Source organism: Capra hircus, chromosome 5 (genome assembly GCF_001704415.2).
Source record: "Capra hircus breed San Clemente chromosome 5, ASM170441v1, whole genome shotgun sequence".
NCBI lineage: Eukaryota > Metazoa > Chordata > Mammalia > Artiodactyla > Bovidae > Capra > Capra hircus.
The window spans coordinates 99,728,702-99,751,749 of NC_030812.1; the positions used below are offsets into that span (position 1 = coordinate 99,728,702).

The 23,048-nt window shown below is 49.1% G+C and overlaps 1 protein-coding gene across 2 annotated transcripts; it reads right to left on the bottom strand.

Annotated features, from left to right (window-relative positions):
- On the bottom strand, window positions 13–21,549 carry FOXJ2 (forkhead box J2). 2 transcript variants are annotated; one of them, XM_018048505.1, is made up of 11 exons: window positions 20,449–21,549; window positions 13,307–13,653; window positions 11,111–11,185; window positions 10,076–10,144; window positions 9,764–9,904; window positions 9,088–9,283; window positions 7,622–7,990; window positions 6,948–7,049; window positions 4,940–5,149; window positions 4,003–4,104; window positions 13–2,996 (listed from the first exon to the last, which is right to left on the bottom strand). In XM_018048505.1, exons 2-11 carry the CDS (start codon window positions 13,637–13,639, stop codon window positions 2,908–2,910), a joined length of 1,686 nt encoding a protein of 561 aa, XP_017903994.1. In that variant the 5' UTR covers window positions 13,640–13,653; window positions 20,449–21,549; the 3' UTR covers window positions 13–2,907. The 2 variants fall into 2 exon arrangements, with proteins under 2 accessions (XP_017903994.1, XP_017903995.1); XM_018048506.1 differs by lacking the exon at window positions 20,449–21,549 and adding an exon at window positions 13,775–13,924.

The window sequence follows — 23,048 nt, forward strand, 5'->3', positions numbered from 1 at the left end:
GATAAAACCATAAACATTCTTTCTGTTTTTTTGTTTTTTTATTAAGAAAGCATGCAAAAAACAACAACAACTTGTGAGCCCATATACCTCCCCTTCCCAGCCTGCGCCAATGCAAAGCATTATGGGTGGTATGAAGGACTCACCAAACCAGAAACATGGGGGTTGAAGAGAGAAAGGCAGGGATGGGTGGATGGATACCAAAGAATTGCTCCTTCGTCCCTTTCCCCCACGCTCTCCTCTATTTCCTCTTTTGGCAGTGAGCTCCTGCAGTTTTGCACACGTCACCCAAGACGACAACAATGACTAAACTTTCAAGGCTGGCAATGCTGGATCGACAAGAAAAAGGAGCATCCTTTCCCTTACAGGGAGGGGAGGGGAAACTGAGGCCCAAAGAGAGTTGGGTCTGTCCTGTGCCATTTAGCGAGGCTGGTTTTAGCGGAGAGGGGGACTAAAGGCCCCGAAGGCCTGACGGCCCATCTCCAGCCCAAGCCCCAAACTTCAGTGACTGGCTGCCCGCCAGAGTTCTCGTTTTCAGAAGACACAGATGAAGTATACACAGGAAACATTTCCATGCCTGATTTAGTCTACCCTGGCAAATCTTGTGCAGATCTAGGTAGAAGAGGGGTTGAGAAACATGATGATTTGTAAGAGAGGAGATCTTAGGAAGAACAGATGGGACGTTGTGTGTAGGAGGCCTGACTGGAAGGATAAGGAAGACACGCCTCAGATGGGGACACTGGGCTAAGGCGTGTCACCACCCTGGAAGAGGAATTCTCCTTTCCCCAGTGGGAAATCTTACGCCATACTTCAACCCCACAAACTGCCCTCCAACACGACAGGGGGTTCAAGCCACTCACACCCCCATGTCTTACTAAGAACTTCAAAGAAATAAAGTGCTGTTTAGTTAACTGCCCTTTCTTGCCCCCCTGACTTCAGCCTCACTGGACTTCTTCAACAAACTCTCAATACAGAACCCTTTACGAAGAAAGGAAGGGGAGGATGAAAGGGAAAGCAGGAGAGCAGAAAGCATGGGTAAATAAAAGGACAGGGAAAACACCAGAAATCACAGAGACAGTGGCCTTGTCCATTTCGCACATTTTGTCCTACAGCTTTGAGAAAGTGACCATTCAGTAAAATAAAAACGGAAATGAAACTGTTCTTCCTTCTCAGAACTAGAATTCAACAATTAATATCCAATATACGCTAAGTACTTTGCAGCCATAAACCATGGCCACTCCTTGATAAAGGAGGTACGTTTCCCCTGTACCTTTTTCGGGGGCGAGGGGGTGGGGGGGGGGGGTCCTTCCTTGGCCCTCATGGAGCTCTTTGTTTGCGGTTATTTATTACCCTTTCCCAAGTTCCTTCATCCCTCAAAAAACCTGATTGCAGAAGCTTCAGCCCAGTGATCTGGATTCCAAGAGAAGCATTTGCCTACGTAGTTAAATAACTGAAATATTCCCTATGCATGTCTACACCAGTTCCCCTTCCCTCTCTCACCCTCCTGCCACCCGTACTGTAGGTTTGGTTCTACTTTGATCCGTGGGAAACAGATTCCAGTCTTGCCTGAGGACATGGTGAGACTAAAAGGAATCATGGGTTACTCTTCTTTCTTGAGAATCCCAGAAAACAGGAGAAGAAAATTTGATGGGTGGAAGAGTTAGGCAGACAACTGAAGGAGGATGAAATAATATTTGCCAAATGAGATAAGGGGATGAAAGGATAACTAGTAAATGCAAATAAAAGCCAGTTAATTTCCAGAGAACATGATGTTTAAAAAGCCAGAATGGTTCAACAGAAACCCTCTCCAAAAAGCTGACCCTATGCTGAAGGGTTGTCCTCATTTCCACCAGAGAAGCAGCACATCTGTGCTAAGTTGCTTCAGTCGTGTCCAACTCTGCAACTCTATGGACTGTAGCCCACCAGGCTCTTCTGTCCATGAGATTCTCCAGGCAAGAATACTGGAGTGGGTTGCCGTGCCCTCCTCCAGGGGATCTTCCCAGCCCAGAGATGGAACTCACATGTCCTGCCTTGGCAGGCGGGTTCTTTACCACCCTGTGCCACCTGGGAAGCCCTGAAGAGCAGCAGAGTTCTGGCTAGGACTGACTCTATATCCTATAGAGAACAGGCCAGGAATAAGTCAATGGCAGTTTATTTGACAAGAATGGCAGAGGCCCAATTTCTGACTGTTTTGTATTTCATCACCCCTCAACAGCATTCCACTCTACTCAACCCAGACCTCTTATTCCACTAGGATTTTATCTCCACCACCATCACTCTTACCCTTGATGGGGAATGAGGACCAGCAGAAGTAGGATTGGAGATATAAAGGGACAAGGAAGAGCTCAGAGGACAAAATTAGCACCATTGAGTAAAACCTGCAAATTCATGGCTGCCAAGCAGCATTTTAAATCCCTTCTACTTGATAATGTGGCCTCTTCAGCCCTGGATTGAACTGATACCCACAGAAAACAACGTAGGGCTGAAAGGTGGGATTAGCACTGAACTGCCCAAATAGAAAGGTAAATCAAAATTTGAGACCTTTCGCTGTGGCTCTCATGGCTTCACCTTCCAGCCAGATGACTTTAAATTAGCAAGAGGTGGACATGGACCATGGTGTGGTGACAGGAGACTGGAGACAGCATATAACCAATAATAATAATAATAAAATAATAAGAATAATAATAAAAGAATTAGGAAAAGAAACAAGAAGGAAGAGGAAGAATGAGGCAGGAAAGAGGGGGTTATCTTCGGCAGCATCTTGCGGTGGCTTCTCTGGCAGAGAAAGAAAAAAAAGAAGGATATATATCTACATACAGGAAAGGGCAGAAGGGTGGGCGGGGGCTGGACTTCCCCCACTGCCCTGTGTCACCACCCAGCCCTGGGCTGATGGCCGGGCTCTCAAATGCACTAGGTAATCAAGTCCCAATCGAAGTCATCTGGGATCTCCTCACTGGCCCCAGGAGGTGGGACCGGTGGCCGAGGGACCATGTGGTGTGCTGTGGAAAGAGAAAAGGAGATTAAGAGGAGAGGGCATGGGAGGCCAATCTGTCCATCTTGATGGATGGTGGTCAACCCCAAGCACCACCAGGGGGAAGGTCTGGGGAAACTACCGTCCTTATCAGCCCAGAGTTATTTTTGCTGCCAGCCACCACTTCAGTGAGGTCCCAGGAAAGAAACTAGAGTAAACTACGCCATGCGACAATGTAACAGCAGTAAAATGTAACAGCCATTAAAAATTATACTTATGGGGAATGCCCTGGTGGTCCAGGGGTTAGGACTCCTTGTTTTCACTTCCTAGGGCCTGGGGTTTGATCCCTGGTCAGGGAACTAAGATCCCACAAGCCATGTAGAGTAGCCAAAAAAAAAATTATATTTTCGAAGACTATATAATAACATCAAAAAACATACAGAATATACTACTATTTGAAATAGCAATACAGAGATTTGTATATAAGAAGGAATACATGGACAAAGACACCCTAAATTGAAAACACTGTGGTTAGGCAGGACGATAACAGCGGTTTTTCTAAAATGCATTTAAAGGTGAAGGATCTGTTCATTTTGCACTATTCATGATAATTTAGGGTATCCACGCCTACTCCCACCAACAGAGATAGTTCAATCCCAGACTCCTGATACTAGAGGTCCAGTGACATGGGCACCAAGCAGGTACATGTATATAACATGTTCATTTCATTTGTCTGAGTGCATCTTCCATCCAGATTCCGAAGTGAGGCATACATATTCTACTTGTCTACCTTTTGTTTATAATCATGCTTCTACTTTTTGTCATCACAGTAGGCATGGGCTAATTTTCAAGCACGTTGATCTTCTCTTGTCTCCCATGACATATACACCTCCCTAGCCCACCCTCAGTCTCAGGAACCAGGAGGGCTCACCGGCTCTGGCAGGCGCAGGCAAAAGGGCTGATAACGCAGGCTCGGAGCCACAGGAAAGCCAAACAAACTCGTTGGTGCTTAAAACAAGCCTCCTGGCTCTTACCTGGGCGACTGTATCCTGCTGAGTCCTGGGTGGGGAGTGGGTACATTGGTGATGGGCCAGGGTAGAGATGGGGGGCTTGAGGGTGCACGTAAGAGTTCACTGCTGTGAAAGCAAGACAAGAGTTAAGTGAGTGGGACCCCTGTACTCAAGGAAGCAGAGTCTGATAGAGAGGGTGACATACTCCCCATCACCTTCAGCTTTTCTCCCTTCCCCGCTCTGTTCTGTAGCTCTTGTGGGCATCAGTGCTTTCTACAGAAGCTCTCAGTCCTAGTCACTTAGGGTACAAAGGCAAAGGCACCCGATACTAGCCCCTGCAATATCACTGCTATCATCAGGGTGATAAACACAGAACCTTAATCACTGACTCTCCCTCCCTTCACTGGTTTGCCAAACATGACCCTATGTGATATGATCCAGGGAGGGGTTTCCTGAGACACCAATTTAGAACAGGGACTTTCTCTTCCCTTTTCTTAAGTAACCCTGACCTCCCAGATCAAGATCTAATAGGAAGACTTCCCTTGGAGTCCAGTGGCTAAGAATCCACGTGTCAATGCAGGGGACACAGGTTCGATCCCTGCTCTGGGAAGATCCCACAAGCCATGGGGCAGCTAGGCCCATGTGCCACAGCTACTGAAGCCCGTGAGCCCTAGAGCCTGCACTCCACATCAGGAGAAGCCACCACAGTGAGAAGCCCACACACCTCGACTTGAAAGCAGCGCCCACTCACTGCAACTAGAGAAAAGTCTGTGCACAGCAACCAAGACTCAGAGCAACCAAAAGGGAAAAAAAAAAACCTAAAAGGAAATACAGTCTATTTCTTTGGCATTTGGATCAGTGCCCATAAGCTGATGTTTCTCAGTTCTCTTCCACCCTTCTCATCCCCGTTCCTTCGTATCATCCAGTCTCCACCTCCTTGGCAACTGGCTTCGTGCGGTACCTTGGTTCATGGCCGGCTCCTGCTTGCCACTGGTGAGGGCACAGGAGTCCGCGATGCGGGCGGGGGCGGGTGGCCGGTGGGAGCCCCCCTGGGGGGGCACGTGACCAGTCTGAGTGAGGAAGTGGTTGAGGGAGTCACACAGATTGGCGATGTGATGCTGGTCCAGGCTCCAGTTCTTCTGCTCTGCCTGCCGCAGGCTCTCCATCAACTCTGCCAGTAAAGAAGCAAGAAATGCTAACTCCTGTTATTTTTGCAATGAATGGTGAGATTTCAAATTTTAATTTTTGCTTTCTGAATTTATCTGTTGCTTGACAGGCATTATAGAAAATAAACTGTCTAGTCCATTAAAAAAAAAAGAAATGCTAACCTTGCAGGAGCCCCAACACCCCTAGTGGTTCTATACCTAAGTCACTGCTCCAGTCACACTGTCAATCAACACCACTGATTATATGCGCTACTGAGGGAATGGCAACCCACTCTAGTATTCTTACCCGGAAAACCCCAAGGATAGAGGAGTATGGTGAGATCTACAGTCCATGTGGTCGCAAAGAGTCAGACATGACTTGGCAACTAAACAACAACCCCCAATAATTGACATCTACATTTTCAAACTCTCATTCTATTTCTTCCTTATCAAACTCATACAATTTCCATATTACTGGTGAATAAAACTTTCAAAGTAACTGAGTGAATTAGCCGTGGTCATATTGTCAGTCATGAATTTTCCTGGGAAGAATACTGGAGTGGTTTGCCATTTCCTCCTCCAGGGGTCTTCACGACCCAGGGACCAAACCCCATGTCTCCTGCATTAGCAGGTGGATTCTTTACCAGGTGCCACCTGGGAAGCCCCCATACTCGTCAATAAATGGTGGCAAAACTGTAAAATGGTGATCCAGGGCTTCTGAATAAAGAGTCCTCCTTCTCCCAGAGATAAAACTGAGTAGAATAAACCACTGTCATTTTGAATAAAGGCAAAAATTAATCAAGATAAAAATCTGGCTTAAAATTCAACATTCAAAAAACAAAGATCACGGCATCTGGTCCCATCACTTCATGGCAAATAGATGGGGAAACAATGGAAACAGTGACAGACTTTATTTTCTTGGGCTCTAAAATCACTGCAGATGATGACTGCAGCCATGAAATTAAAAGACACTTGGTCCTTGGAAGAAAAGCTATGACCAACCTAGACAGCATATTAAAAAGCTGAGACATTACTTTGCTGACAAAGGTCTGTCTAGTCAAAGCTATGGTTTTTCCAGTAGTCATGTATGGATGTGAGAATTGGTCCATAAAGAAAGCTGAGTACTGAAGAATTGATGCTTTTGAACTGTGGTGTTGGAGAAGACTCTTGAGAGTCCCTTGGACTGCAAGATCAAACCAGTCAGTCCTAAAGAAAATCAATCCTGAATATTCATTGGAAGGACTGATGCTGAAGTTGAAACTCCAATACTTCGGCCACCTGATGCGAAGCGCTGACTCACTGGAAAAGACCCTGATGCTGGGAAAGATTGAAGGCAGGAGGATGAGATGGTTGGAGGCATCACCGATTCGACAGACGTAAGTTTGAGACATGGAAGCTGCCGTGCTGCAGTCCATGGGGTTGCAAAGAGTGGAACACAACTGAGTGACTGAACTAAAGATTAACTTGAAGAAGGTATCAATATTATCCACCTTGTGGAACATGAAATCCTCCATCCTCAAGCTTTACTTGGAGAAGGAAATGGCAACCCACTCTAGTATTCTTGCCTGGAAAATTACATGAACAGAAGAGCCTGGCGGGCTATAGTCCAAGTGGTCACAAAGAGTCGGACATGACCGAGCACACAAGCTTCACTTAATCATCCCCTCTGGTTCCAGTTTCCATTGGGTTTTTCCACTTACACTGCATCCCTCAACCCCTCTCCGCGCCCCCGCCCCTCCCCTCCCCTACGCTGCCCAGGCACCACCGGTTCTTCTGTTTTGTTTTGCTTTTTCTTATTTCAGGCACCATCACTCAGTCACCAACCTGAGAACTGTGACTGCTCAATGCTGGACCAGTTGAGCCGGTTCACCATCTTAAAGCTTTCCTTTAAGGAATCGATATTGGAGCACCAGTCTGGAGGAAAGGCTGTGAAGAGGAAGGGGATGGGGAAATAAGACAGAGTGAGGGGTGAGACAGCCACCAACTGACAGCAGACTGAGTTATGAATTCAAGATTCTTGCATCTACAAGATGCAAGTTACATTACCAAGATAACTTTGGACTCTCCCTCCCTGGAGATTTAGGACAAACCGAGCTATTGATGCTTTAATTACAAACAGCCCAGCTCAAAGACAAGAGAATAAGTAAAACAATCCAAATTTGTCTAAAAATTCTCTTAATATAGAGCTCCAATTTGCAACTTCTGTTGCCCACAGGAGCTCTGGTGGGAGAGTAAGGCTAAAAGAGCCACTATTGGGACTTTCCTGGTGGTCCAGTGGTTAAGACTGCCCTTCCAATGCAGGGCGGGGCAGGTTCGATCCCTCCTGGGAGAAGGGAAGATCCCAAATACCAGTAGGTGCGGAAACAAATAAAAGACCCGCTGTTAATTTCCTAACCAATTCCCATCTCCTTCCAGAGTCAGAACAGGAAGGTCAGAACTGGCAGTCCTTCGCGGGGGGGGGGGGGGGGGGGGGGGGTCCGCGCACCTCGCTTACTCACCAAAGCCAGTGCTGTTGATGGGTGCTTGGCCTTGTGCCTGTTGCTGTGGCGGCGGCTGCTGGGCGGGGTGGGAATGGGGGTGGTGCTGATGGGCGTGGTAGCCTCCGTGCTGCAGCGGGGGCGGGTGCATGGCCATCACCTGGGGCGGCCCGTAGCCCTCGGACCCCGCTGGCTTCCCCCCAGGTGGGGTACAGCCGTCGGGGCTGGGGGTGTGCAGTGGCGGCGCACCCCCGACAGCAGAGGTGCCCTGGGCGGGTGCCTGCGGCTGTGACTGCGGGGGTGGCGGCTGCGGCTGCTGTTGCTGCTGCTGCTGCTGATACACGTAGTAGTTGTTGGAGGGCGGCAGGTCCCCCAGGAGAGACGAGAAGCCTGCGGCGGGGTGGGGGTGGGGGAGGCAAAGTGGGTCAGGATTTCCACGGGGTTGAGACCCGAGACCTCAGACCCAGAAAAGGCAGCCGATGAAGGGTAAGGACAGTCTGGACAGCAGGGTCCCCTCCAGCCCTGGCCCCCTCCAGCCCCTGGGCAGGTATAACCCACAGACAGAGGGAGGGTCTTGACAGCAGGACAACTGCTGAAATTTTAGCCAAATGTCAACATGCACCTTTTTATGCTATTTTTCAAGGATACTGATTTAGGAATCATAGTTTCCAAAGACCTCAGACATCAGATAGAGTTCCAAACATGTGCTGTGCTTAGTCGGTTGGTGGTGTCTGACACTTTGCGACCCCCCTGGACTGTAGCCCACCAGGCTCCTCTGTCCATGAGGATTCTCCAGGCAAGAATACTGGAGTGGGTGGCCATTTCCTTTTCCAGGGGATCTTCCCAACCCAGGAATCAAACCCAAGTCTCCTGTTCAGCAGGCAGTTTCTTTACCACTGAAACATCTAGAAAGCCCCCAAATTAACATAAATATATTAAAATTTTTAAAAATGAAGTTGTTCTCACAATCAAACGCAGAGATCCTTAGAAAAAAGAAACTGCTGTCCCCTAGTGGCCATCCTCATAATGACTTGGAGCAGCCATTAAATCACAGCCCTTAGTTCTAGAAGGGGGATTCCTCCAGCTCACTTACTGCAGCTAAGGAGCCAGCCCACTGCCTCTTGAGACAGCTGTCCTTCAGCACTAAGTCAGAAGAGATCTGACTCCAGACAGTTTTGGCTCATGACACACTTTCTTCCCTGACCAGTGATCACCCTCTCCTCGTGTTACACGTAGGAAAGAGGGAGAGAAGAGAATGTCACCATCTGTTCAAAAATACAAGGACAGGGACTTCCCTGGTGGTCCATGGGCTAAGACTCCCCGCTCCCAGTGCAGGGGACCTGGGTTCAATGCCTGGTCGGGGAACTAGACCCCACATGCCACAACAAGAGCTCACATGCCACAGCTAGGACCTGGTATAGCCAAATAAATATTTAAAAAAGGAAAATACAAGGACATCCCAGCTCCCCTCCCCAGCCCAGACTCACCGTGCTGGGACGAGGAGGACTTCTCCAGCATGGACTTGTAGAGGTTGCGGAAGGACCAGCTTAGATCCTGAAAATTGATCTCTGAGTAGGAGAATTTGAAGTCATGGTTGGTGTTGTACAGGGGAGGGGGCCCCTCAGTGCTCTCTCGACCTGGACCCGCCGCTGCCACCGCTCCACCGTCCACAGACCCTGTGCCCTGCGGGAAGAGGCAAGAAAGACTTGGTCCATGTCCTATGTGAGGGACCCATACAACACTTTAGTGGATGCCAAGCTCTCCTGCCTATCCTTTTCATCCTCTCCCATCCTTTCAATGAACGAGCATCATTTTTCTCCTTTTCTCATTCCTATCTTGATATAGTCTCTTGCCCTTTCCCCGTGTTGCATCCATGCTCGTCTTTCTTTTCTCAGAACCTTTTTTGGCTCCCTTTCTTGTCTTCTCACCATTTTTATTTTTCTGATCTTTCTTAAAATGTTTCTCTCTGCCTTTTGCTCTCTTCCTCTCTCTGCTTCCCTGTTTCCTTCTTTTGCTTTCTCCATCTATCCCAATTTATCTGCCTGCTACAGCACAGACACTCAATACATAATTTTCAACTGACAGACATATCAATCTATTCAATCACCCACCCATCCACCCATCCATCCATCCCTTATGCCTCCCGCCACCTCCACCTCCTACCTGGCTATAGCTGGCAATCGATGTGGGGCTCTGAAGTGGTATCTGAGGATTCCCCTCAGGAGGCAGTGAGGCTTCTCCACTCCCTGGAACCCCTCCCCGTGGACTCTTGCTGGCCTCCTGTTCTGGTGAATCCTGAGATAGCTGAGGGTTGTGAAAAAAGAGCAGTCTATAAGCAGATGCTAAACCTCCCCACGTGACCCATGGTTCCATCCTCCCTGGTATCTGACCTTTGCCCCTCGTTTAGGAAATGACTGGGAGACATGGGAGGAGCAGCAGGCTCAAAAATGGCATCTCATTGAGGTAGAGACTTACATCATCCTCTGGAGGGTGGCGTCTCTTCCGGGAGATGTCAGGACAAGTATCAATCGTCCAATAAGAGCCCTAGAAGAGCCCACCGCCAGAGAGGAGAAAAATCATTAAATATGGAAATACCGCCCACTGGAAAAGTAGACATTTGAAAGGATTTTCATATAAAATAGGGCTTCCCTGGCTTCATATAAAATAGGCACTACCATAAAATGGTAACGAATCCTCCTGCAATGCAGAAGGCATAGGTTTGATCCCCAAGTCGGCAAGATCCCCCGGAGAAGGGAATGGCTACCCATTCCAGTATTCTTGCCTGGAGAACTCCATAGACAGAGAAGCTTGGTGGGCTTGCAGAGTCCACGGGGTCACAAAGAGTCAGACACGACTGAGGGACTGTCATTTCTTCATATAAAATAAGAGCTATATTAAGAAAAATGACTGGCAACTCACATAGAATCCTGAGAGTAACAGCTATATTTGAGTACTAAATCCGTCCTAACAGCTCACAGAGTATGTCAGAGGTACCCTCTATGGTCCAAACAGAGGTCTCGATCATACTGAAGATGCAGAATACAGCATCCACCTCAAAGAGCTGCAAATGCCCCAACCAACCTACCCCTTCCCTGTGATCTAAGGCAAAACTCTCTGAGACTTTAGCACCCATGGCTGTGCAACAAAGAGGATGGTCTACCACTTCTCCCCTTCGAAGACAAAAACCATGAGATTTTTCTATAGAAAAATGCCTCCAAAGCTTATTTTACATCTAGAAAGAGCCCAATACACCAAAAGAGGGCATCGAAGTCATTTTTTTCATAAATATTTCTATTAGGAAAAAATTTCACAGCTTTCCTTAGTCATTCATTCTTGTGAGGACCCATAAGTTTGATAACCAAGCTCTTCCTCTGAGAGAAAAATAAAGCTGCTTCTCTAATTAATACAATTTCCTCTTCTGGGTAATTAAAACAGCCACAGGACTCTGAGCTGTCAGCTACTCTCCTTTCCTTCCTGGTCCTCCCCTCTCCAATTACAGCTGAATCTCACCTTTCCAGGGTCATCCCGTGGTCTGGGCACCTTCCGGAAACACTTGTTGAGAGAAAGATTGTGCCGAATTGAATTCTGAGGAAGCAGAGAAGCAAGTTAGATTTGAGTACCATGCAAAGCAGGAAATTTTCCAACAGTTCACAAAAGGACACAAAGGGAAATAACACACGCTAAAGTGCAAGTGTCAGGGCAAACCGAGCACCTCAGAACCATACTGATGGGGGAAATCGCCTATCAGATAGCAAGAGCAATGACCTAAGAAAAAGCAATTAAATCGATCAGAGATAACTGCTGTGAATTTGACTACCTGGTGCTTCTAGAGAGCTGATTATATATAGTTTTCTCAATCTTTCCACCCAAATCACACCCAACTGACAACAGGTATATAAAAGCCTCAAAATCACATTTGCACAAACCTAAGTGCCCATCCACAGTTGAATGGATAAAGATGTGGCATATAGATACATGGCATATACATATATACACATATACACACAGTGGAACACTGCTCTGCCATTAAAAAGAGTGAAAATTTTGCCATTTGCAGCAATATGGACCTATTTGGAGGGCATTATAGTGAAATAAGTCAGACAGAGAAAGACAAACTATATGATATCATTTACCCATGCTATCTAAAAAATAGAACAAACTAGTAAATACAACAAAAAAAAAGAAGCAGACTCACAAATATAGAGAACAAACCAGTGGTTACCAGTGAGGAGAGGGAAGGAAGTAGAGGCAATAGACAGGTAGGGGATTAAGAGGTACAAACTATTATATATAAAATCGGCTGCAAGGATATATTGCATTGGTACAATATGGAGAATAAATACAGATTTTATATCAACTATAAATGAAAGTATAACCTTTAAAACTGTGAATCACTATACTGTACACCTTAACTTAATAATATTGTATAGCAACTATATGTCAATTAAAAAAGAATCACATGTGCTCAGCTCCTTAATTCATTCTATCAATAGTAAAAGGTTTTAAAACTAATGATGTGGGAATTCCCTGGAGGTCCAGTGGTTAGGACTCTGAGCTTTCACTGCCAAGGGCACAGGTTCGATCCCTAGTCGAGGAACTGGGATCACATAAGCTACAGTGGCACAGTCATGAAAAAAAAAATACAAAACTGATGATGTAATGATGTAAATGATAACAAAATATAAATTATAAGTGAAACCAGGTACAATTCACCTTTTTGTCTTCTCAAGAGCCCAGGGAATGGTCACATTTGGAGGAAAGAAATATTGTTGCATACACGCCTTGGGTGAAGTTGCTGGGGGCTGTGGCAGCTAGCAGGAACATATTTATAAAGGAAAAACTGAATGTTTTCAATAGTTTCCAGCTCACCATCTGGCTTGTATGTGAGCTAATGATTTACAGAGTGACACAGCTACATTAAATCCCCGTTTCTACTCAACAACTGGCAAGTGAGTGATTGCTCCCAAGGACTGAGAACATCAGCCTTCCTTCCATGCGTGGAAGAGGAGGCCCCTTTTTCCTTCATCTCCAGCCAAACCACTTATCCTCTCCTTCCTTGCTTGGTGGATGAGCTGCTGGGGAAGGACCTAATTACATTATTTTTTTTCCTTGGTACATAGTTTTTAAAAAGATAATGACTGTGTGCAATGGAGCTCTGCAAACCAGATGAGGTTCAAGCTCTAGGTAGGATGGAGAGATGCCATGCCTTGCATGTGACTTCAACAGAGCAGAATGGCAATAAATATCTGTGAAATAAACCAAGGGACAAGAGGGTAGGATGAGGGACTTCCCTGGTGGCCCAGTGGCTAAGACTCTGTGCTCCCAATGCAGGGGGCCTGGGTTCAATCCCTGGTCAGGGAACTAGATGTTGCATACCATCACTAAGTGTTCACATGGCGCAACCAAGACCTGGCACAGCCAAATAAATAATTTTTTTTTTCAAAGACAGTATGGTGAGCATCAGCATCCTGCCATACCGTAACTATACTCAGAGGTTTGGTATCACTGGAATTTCCCAGATACACCTTATGAAAGTTGTTCAACTCTGGAAAAAAAAAAAGTAAGGGATGGGAGATTTGAGATTTTTAAGTTCACACATCTCTGAGACAGCTCAGAGTGAAGTGGACCAGGTTACAGGAAGACACAAAAGTAGAGGAAAGTGTTGTCGAGGCTAAGAACCATCTCAGGGCATAGAAGCTGTCCCACCTTCCAACCAATGCCTGCATTCTTGTAATAGGGGAAGTTGTCACAGATCCAGCGGTAAATCTCACTGAGGGTCATCTTCTTGGCTGGAGAGGAGTTGATGGCATAGGTGATGAGGGTGGCGTAGCTGTACCGGGGTTTACCGTCCTGGTGAACGGCAGCCTCGTCTTTGCTCAGGGTGGCGTTCGGATCTGTAGGGGAGCCTGGTGGACATTTGCGGCTCCCACCAGGAGGCCCAGCCTGAGAAGCGCTTCCCAGCTTCTCGATGGTGGCCCGGAGAGTCAGCTGGGGGAGCCAGTCTATGGAGGTGAGGCTGCTCTCTAGGTCAGAAGCCATGGTATTTTTGGATTCTGCAGAGAAGAGGTAAATAAAATAGACAAGTGTTACCCGTGGCAAGCAGTACCAAATCTTAGGGCTTTCAGGGAAGGAGAGTTTCTTCTCACTCTAATTCCTATAGAAGACTCCACTCACAAGATAACCAGGTTCGCAGAACCCTCATACGTCACCAATCACCTGCCAGATGACAGACTGGCACTTATCCTGCAACTTCGCATGGAACATGGCCGAAGCCTCTTGCTTCACACAGGACGAAAAGGGAGATCAAACCACCCAGCAAGTCGAGCTGTTCCTCAATTCTCCTTACTTAAAGCCCTGCAACATAATATTTTAAAGCTTCATGGATGCCTTTGCTGGTGGTTCAGTGGTTAAGAATCCGCTTTACAATGCACGGGAGACTGGTTCAATCCCTGATCTGGGAAGATCCCACAGGCAGCAGAGCAACTAAGCCCATGCGGCACAACTATTAAGCCTGCACTCTGGAACCTGCAGTCACACACGCTGCAATTACTGAAGTTAGAGCCAGTGCTCGGTAGCTCGTGCACCGAAACTAGAAAAAGCCTGAGTGCAGAAACAAAGACCCAGCACAGTCAAAAAATAAAATAAATAAATCTTAAAAAAAAAAACCAAAAAACAAAAACACCTGTGTCGAATTGATTTCTTAAAAAACCACTTAGCAGGTAAAACCCGCCAAAGTCTATTCTCCAATTATGTGTCACCTGTTATATTTACATTCAACATCCACAGAGACAGCACGAGCGAACGTGTAAAGAAAAACAATCAGAGTAAACACAAGTATACCCTAAAGAAGCACACATCAACACTTTCAAAGGCATTAGTTCCATCCCCAGTGCTCGCCCTTGGATCCCACATCCATGTGCATACGAAGAGTATTAGGTACAGAAGTATGACAGCCAGCCAAACAAGGATGGCAGACAGACAGCGGCCCATGACCAGAAACCACAAGGAGATACACGGCATACGTTACCCACGGGGCACCGACTCACAACACAGAGGGCACGGGCCGGAGGGCCAGAGCACGGCTGCCCTCGCACCTTTAAAGCACCGCCCCCTCGGAGTTCCCGCCCACAGGCGGCGACACCAGGAAGAAGTCACTGGCGAGGCCCTCCCACCGCTCGGCCTGCACCGAGCCAGGGAGACACCCAGCTGTGCGCACACCGGTAACAATCAGATAGGCAGCTAAAAATAGCCACTCTGGGGCTCAGGGCTGGCTCCCCTTCTGCCGCCTCCTCCTCCTCTCTCTTGCCTTCCCGGCCAGGCACGCACGCTCGCGGCACCACCATGCAAACTCCTGGCGCTGCCAACCCGCCCACGCCGGCTGTCTGCACGCCCTGCCGCCACCCACGCGGCCTGGGCGCTCTCTCAAGCGGAGGGGTGCAGCCGGAGTGACGTCTGGGTGGGGGAAGGTGAAGGACAGTGGGTGAGATTTGCATTGCAGGGGCTGGAAAGAGTGGCATGATCCACGTGGTAGCCATTGGCACTTCCCTAGGGTGGAAGCCAGCACCACCCCACCTCACTCCACCACCACCGCCACTCTGTCCCACCCCCCTTCCCCTACCCCCTCACCTCCCCACCCCATCCCCTTACCCCTCCCAACCCCGCCCAGACATACAAACATACATCAATCGTGCCTGCAAGCTCAGTCGCTAAGTCGTGTCTGACTCTTTGCGACCCCATGGACTGTATAGCCCACCAGGGTCCTCTGTCCATGGGATTCTCCTGGCAAGAATACTGGAGAGGGTTGCCATTTCCCCCACCAGGGAAACTCCCGACGCAGGAATCCAACCGCCTCTCCTGCACTGGCAGGCAGATTCTTTACCACTGAGCCACCAGGGAAGCCCTCCTGGGAAGCGCCCTGCCGGCCCCGCCCCGCCACCACCGCGATTGCTGCCGAGCCACCTTGTGACTGTACTGTTGGCCAGGTTCCAGCTAGGGTTTCTTCCTCCGACCCCTGCTGAAGGGGTAATCACTCTAGAGGAGCCAAGGCTAACAAGTCTCAGAATCCTGGACAGAAAACATATTGGGTGTGTAACGCCTAAATCCACACTCACATAATGTGCACCAGCGTTACAGACAACTACACGCAAATCCACACACTGTAGTTAGAAGCTCAGTCGCAGGCGTGGGCCCAGTCTCCTGCCTCCGGCTATCGGCTCACTCTCCTAGTTCATAACTCGCCTGGCCTGGAGACTTTCTCCCAAGGGTCAGCATGCTCACTCATCCCCTAATCTCTCAGTTCCCCACCCACACAGTTTCTGCATGCGTGTGCACGTCCTGGAGCTCCTCACCAGCAACACATCAACTCCGCCCACTCTGTACTCAAGGAAACACCTTAGTGCCTCGGGGGCCTGGGCAGCGTGAGACCCAACAGCAACCCAGGTTTATAAATAGCTTCGCGACGGGGATTCCCCTTTATCCTTAGCTCCTCTCCTCACCATCCTCCTTTCCCATCCCACCACCACCATTTTGCTCTAAAACCGTGGAAACTTGGAGACCAACAGGGACACTGAATCATTCCAGGGAGCCTCAGAGCTCCCAATTTACTAAGGCAGAGCAGAGCAGCTACTGGGGTAAAGAAGGGTGCATTCCGCAGCCATCTGGTTCTGGAGCTACGTTAGCCCAGCTGAACGGGAACATGGCAATGAGTAGGTTCACAATGACCAGGGTTCTCCTGGGTTTCTAAGGAAATTTTACCCTATTATCTCCTGCTAAAGATCCTGGGAAGTTTCACCTTAAGAACACAGCAGGGGCTTCCCTGGAAGCACAGTGAATAAGAGCTACCTGCCACCACTGGGGACACAGGTTCGATCCCTGATCTGGGACGAGATTCCACATGCCATGGAGCAGCTGGGTCCATGAACCACAACTACTGAGCCCTCGTTCTAGAGCCTGTGAGCCGCAACTACTGCAGCCAGTGCTCCGTGACAGGAGGGCCACTACAGTGAGAGGCCGGTGGCATGCCTCTGTAGCCAAGAGTAGCCTCCACTCAATGCAACTAGAGAAAAAGCCCGCGCAAAGCACTGAAGACCCTGCCCAGCCAGAAATAAAAATAATAGAAGGAAAGAACACAGAAGCTTTCAGGGGACATTTCATTTGCAACCCTCCCAACACTGGCTAGGGAGGGACAGGAGAATACAATCAAAGCAGTTTACAGAACCCACTTGGCAGGTGCCAATCACTGTGAATTCCGTAAAGGGAAGTGCCCTCAGCCTTTTGCTGGTTCTGTGCCCTTCCCTAGCCTTTCCCCAGCACCAGGTTAGGACACTGAGGTTAAATTTAACCTTTCTCCAGCACCCTCCCAGCCAGCCCTCGAGCTACCGCCCCAGCACTCAAAATATCTTCCAATCTTACCAGCTATAAGCCACTTACAGCAAAAGATCCTCCTGATTTCTCAGCACCATTCTCCCTAAACCCATCCCACTTCCTTACCCCCAGCACTTCCCTATTCTTGAAGGGCAGCCCAGTGTGTAGAACCTCAGAGAATGAGGTTCCCTGGTTCTATTATGAACCTTGACACCTACACGCTGAGTCTCCCTAACCACCCCTTGCTCCCTGAAGCCTTCCTGCCTCAGTTTCCGTCTTCAATAAAAGGGACGCCATCATAAACACTGTCAAAGCTTCATTCCTAGAGGGACATGAATGAAGCTTAAAGAGCTGGTGGCTGCCGTACATTCCACATTCCCCCAAAATAATGGCACCAGGCTAGTGTTTGGGGCCATTATTAGAAAGGTACCCAAAAGGTACTTCCATTTCTCAGTCCAACCAACCCAGTTACCCAGACCTCTCTCTCCAGGTGGGCCTTGTGCCACTGGGCTGGGGCAGAACCTGAGTCAGGCTGCATTCTTCTCTGCAAGCTGGAAGACTGAAAGGAAATACCCATAGAAACTGGGAAAGGCAGCCAAAGGGCAGGCTCCATCACATCCATGGAACGTCTAATGAAGACTACACTACTGGGAGAGAGAGAAAAACAGAAAGCCATTCTGGTGGAGGGGAAGACTGATCCCAGGTGAGACGTGTAAGACCCCAGATAACAGGCACAGTTTTCTTCCCATTTTCTCTGAAAGGCCAGTCATTGTTCTCTGTACAGTGCCAAGGTCAGACATTAAGGAATGAGAACTTTCTGCTCTGTACCTAATGCAGAAACTAACAGAGCAGTGGCTAAGTCTGCCACCTTGCTGATTACCAGCCTGACTGTCTGGGTTTCAGTCCTGGCACCACAGCCTACCTACTGGCTGGGCAACCTCAGGCAAGTTACTTAACCTCTCTGTGTTGCAGTTTCTTCATTGGAAAATGCAGATGATAACTTGTATATACATAGGGTTGTTGGGAGGATTACCTTGAGTTAAAATTTTTAAAGCACTTGGTGAGTGTTATATAAGTGTAGCCATGACTATTTCTGAATAAGAAAAAAGAGAGAGAGAATAATAGACATTGAAAATTAGAAAAATGGACAGACCTTACAGGTAGGCCTGGAAGAAGTAGAAAACCTACAATGAGTTCACAACAGTTTTCAGGATGTCAGAATCTCAAACTTTCTTTTGCGGAGAGTGTCACCCTCCTAAGGACTGACCAGTGCCAGGACTAGTAAACTCCCAAGGATGAAGAAATGGGGGAATATCATCTCTTATTTTCCATGGGGCACTAGGTCGAGTCATAAGATGTGATCTGGAAAATAGCACCAAGTCATAGTTAATCCAGCCCAATAGCTGTCTGCCCCTAACTGATTGCACGGAGGCAAGGAGACTCAGGGAGACTCAGTCCCAGCACGGCTGCTTAGGCTGTGTGGCAGTGGGTCACCTGGACATGCTCTGGTCCCATTGGCTCTGGGCCATTCAACAAGTAGCCTTTCGGCATCTGGTAAAGTGCTTTGTGGGAAATAGGCTGCTGTTCTCCAGAGCCAGTTCTTTTCAAACAAAAATGGGGGAGGGAGTTCTAGAGTAAACAGCAGAGGATCCTCATGCTTATTAGACCAGAGATGTCAGAGCTGACGCTCTCTATCAGTCCTAGCAGAAGTGGTCCCAGCCAGAGATCGGGCTGCAGCCACTCAAGAGGGTTCCCACTGGCTGGGGCAGGCCAACCCTGTCCTCCCAGCTGGGCATCCTTACCAGCATTCTCCCCACTTCCCTGCACAGGCGCACCTGTTTTAAGCGGCCTACCAGAAACACACAATTCTCAGTAACTGGAGCCTATTCTGAAAAGCACATAGACTTGGCCTTGCACCCCTCATGGGGTGCATGATGGGGACAGAGCCACGTCCATGTGAAGTGAGAAACAGACGCACGTTGTTTTACAGCACAGCCCCACAAACCCAGATTACAGCCCTAACTCATGGACCACGACCAACAGGTAGCTTCCAGGACACAGCGGATGTACTTAGAGATCCAGGCAGTTCACCCAATGGCCAGACAAAGGAGGAAACATAAAAGCCCAAATAAAAGATGAAGCATCCTGGGACTTCCCTGGTGGTCCCATGGCTAAGACTTTGTGCTCTCTATACAGGGGGCCTGGGTTGAATCCCTGGTCTGGAAACTAGATCCCATATGCTGCAGCTAAGCCCCAGAGCAGCCAAATAAATAAAATGAAAGAGAGAGAAAAAAAAAGAAAGATGAAGCCTCTCACTTGGATTCGCTGTGGGGTCTAATGCTCCTACGGAAGACAAGTATTTCCTAGTGGTGAGGCAGAAACACAGGCACCTAGCTGGGGACCCCAGGTTGACAGGCAGAGCGCTACTAAACCCACAGCCCAGACTCAGCCAGAAGGATGTCCTGGCACCTTTTTCTTGCCTTTTCTGAAGATCCTGGGCTTTGATGGTTCTTGCTATTTTCCTATGAAAGATAACATTACATTCAAGGTTCCAGAGACCCAGAACTTGCACACGAAACAGGAAGAGATAGGATGAAGCTATCAGGTGATTTTCTGAAAAGAAATTCCTTGGGGGTCAAATCTCCCTGGCAGTCAGCTTATTTCCATGGAAGACTGGAAGTAGGCTGAGCATCACCCCTCCCCTCCTCCTCTCCAGGGTCTGCCTTTTCCTGGGGAACTGTCAGCAAAGGACAGGAGCAGTGTCGGGCACTGGGACAGTGGGACCCAGCCAGCATTAGGGACAAACTTCAACCCAGGAGCTGGCATTCCCTGCAGACATTTTTCTTGCCTTGGGACATGGGATCTCCATTTTCCCTGTGGATGTTATGCTTCCAGCCAGGAATGGAGATGTCATAAGGGGAGGCTGGGAAGCAGAGTGAGTGGAGACAGACCGCTTTTCTTATAAAGGGAGCAGTAATCACCGTGGGCTGGAGAGAACAGCTCTGGTGGACGTTAAATGACCTAGGGTTACAGGTAAGAAAATGTAATACCAATGGAAGCCCCAGACAAGGCCAGGCCACAAGATGCCACCATGACTTCAGTGAGAGCCCATTCTCGGTGTGACAAGGCCCAAGGATGGAGGGTGGTGTGGCAGTCCGGTTGGGGTGTGTCTCACCATGACACCGTATGGATGGAGTGCTGGAGATGCAGAGGTTTTCTGATGTCCCTTGCCCTTGGCATGAAAACAAACATTTCCCTAGGGACCTCCAATGAACCCCATCCCATCAGTCCCCCCAACACTAAGAAACCCACTTCTCATAGCCTCTGCAAGATGAGGGTTTGAATCCAGTAGCTTCAGAACACATTTCCCAGAAGAGTCTCTGAGTTGTTGCTCTACCATCCCAGTAATGAAACCCAAGAGGCACCATCTCAGGCCCCCTACACCCACTAGTGCCTAAAGACAAAAGATGAAAGAAAGCACTAACCTGTCTCCACGTCAGCTGCAGCAGAGGGCGGGGACCACCTGGTACTGGAGTCTGGGGTTGGAGGGACCCCTCTCTTCAAAGGCAGATGCAGAGCCTCATCCTCAGTGGCTCTTCCCGTTCTTGGCTGAGCCTCCCAAGCTGGGGAGGGGAACTGGGTCCCCCGAGGATGAGGAGTGGAGGGAGGGCGAGGGGGAGGAGAAGGAGGTCCCACCTGGGGAAGGTGGCACACCCCCCACACTCGGCCGGCGACCCTGGGGAGGAGGGGAGGAGCCTCGTCCAACTCGGAGTTGTCTCCTCCCCCTTGGGGGAGTCCCCCTCCCCCCCAAACTGAATCTGTCGGGAGTGGAGGGCTCTTTCTGTCGGCTGGAGATCGGAGCGGAGGGGCTCTGCCCTGTTCCACCGTCCGGGTACAGGGAAGTTGGGGGGACTTCTTCCCCTCTCCTGGAAGGCTGGAAGCCGAGTCGTCTTCTCTCCCCGGGGTGTCCTCTGCTTCTGAACGTGAGCAGTCCTCGCCCCCGTGAGCACGGGCTGGGCGGCAGGGTGCCTACTCCAGAGGCATACCCCCTTCTCTCCGCCCCCTCGAAGTCCAGAACTGCGGAGTGTGTGTTTGCAGGAGTGGAGGCACGCGGGGCTGCTCACTCGCTTCCTCGGTAAGGATCACCCCTCTACTTTGGGGGCTCCATTCCCGGGACGGTGCGGGGATCCTCCTCGCCTCTACGAAGGAAAGACTGGCCCCCTAGCGGGGTCTCCTCGGTCCCTCGCCAGGGCGCGAAGGGTCTTCTCCCGTCCCCCTCCCGCCTCCGCTCCCGGGGCGCCACCGAGGGTGGGGTTTGCTTGCTCCCCGCTCTCCCGGAGCTGGCCTGGGCAGCCGGGGCCGGAGGCCGCGGCTCTGGACGCGCGTCCCTGCGGCGGCCGCGCCTCCTCTCGTCCCGTTCGCGTCCGCTCTGCTCCCGCCGGCGCGTGGAACTCCTCGCGCCGCCGCCGCTCGGGCTCCGGCCAGTCCGGACTCCCCCGGGGAGCCAGGCGGCGGACGAAAGGTGTCAGGGCTCGGCCGGGGCTCGGGCTCGGCGCGGCTCCGCTGCAGGCCCCGGCTCCTCCCCGGCCTCCGCGCCGCGCTCGGCGCCCCTCCCCCGCCCCCGCCCGCCGGGCCGCCGCCGCCGCCGCCTCCCCGCGCGGGTTAAGGAGGAGCGGGCGGCGCAGAGCCTTGGGTGCGCTGCGCCCGGTGAGCCGCGCCGCCGCCCCCCGAGCTCCCGGGGGGAACCGACGCGCGCCGCCCGCGGCCCTGGGGACGCGCGCCCCTCCGGCCGCCACTGGATCCCGTGCAGCTCGCCATCCGCCCGAGACGACACACACTGCTGTCTGTCGGGAGAGTCCCTCGTTTGCGCCGCAGGAACTGTCAATTTCAGTTCCACGCTAATTCTGCCATACTGATTTTTCTTTTTTTTTTATAGTTCATTGTTTTCCATACTTAGATGAACATAGCTTTTCCCAGGAATGCCTTTGATAGGTTTCCTTTTTTCCCTGAATAGCTTTTAAAGGGGTATGGGATTGGGCCGAAGTTAGTATATTACACTGATACCATCCCAGAGTTCAGTAAAGGCTTGTTGAACGACTGAATGTAGAAGGTGATCAATGACCGTACAACCGAGGAAACTGGACCAAACATCGGAAAATCTAGGAGAATCTAAACTTGTGCAAGGCCAAGTTCTACGGCATCCTGGGCGGCGAAGAGGAGGTCCTTATACTCGCCTTACCCACCCAATAAGGCTCCTGCAAGAATCTAATGATCTCATTTACGTGGAAATGCTTTTTAAACCACTGTACATAAATGTGTAAAGAATATTGTTCAGTTCACTTGGCAATTCTATAACATATCTTATCCGGATCACAGTATAGAATGTTCATATCCTCTGCCCTTAACAGAATAATCCCCACCCAAAGACAGAAACCACCACCAGATGACTACCTCCATTTTTCCTCTTGAACTCATGTTATTCTTCTGCAAATTCTTATGTGTTTCATCATCTGGCCTCTTGAACTTTTCTCAAACTACTCTACTTTCTGTTACATAAGGAGAAAACAATATTATCAGTGAAATATTTTAATTGCTCAAAAAATAAAAAGGCAGAATACTCAGGATTACAGCTTGATCACTACATTTCATATTTAGATATTAAAGTTTTTTTTTCCTCTTCTGGTTAAATATATAATACTGTATTTTATATTATACTTACAATGTGCCAGGCATTGATTGAGCTATGCATGTATTATCACATTTAATTCTTCCCAATCCCATAAGGCACTATTACTAAGCCTATTTTACAGATGAGAAAGCTGAAATAGAGCCATAGATTGTGTCTGAGTTCAAATTATTAAAATGCAAAATCAGGACTTAAATTAACAAATTCAAAATCCAAATGATTCTTCTATCCCATTTTACTGAGCTGTCAGAATTAAAAGTCATTCCCTTCATTGTAATTAAAGGCAGTCAATTCCAGCTGAGCCTTCTCTTCCTTTCCTCTCTTCCAACATCCAGAATTAAAATTGTATTTTTCTCTCCTCTTTGAAACATTGATTCATTCTCCCACACACAGATAATT

Coding starts and splice junctions, on each gene's coding strand:
- FOXJ2 (XM_018048505.1), bottom strand. CDS start 13,639: ATGGCTTCTGACCTAGAGAGCAGCCTCACCTCCATAGACTGGCTCCCC. Junction 10,145..11,110: donor CACGGGATGACCCTGGAAAG/GTGAGATTCAGC, acceptor GGGCTCTTCTAG/GGCTCTTATTGGACGATTGA. Junction 9,284..9,763: donor CGATTGCCAGCTATAGCCAG/GTAGGAGGTGGA, acceptor CTCTTCCCGCAG/GGCACAGGGTCTGTGGACGG.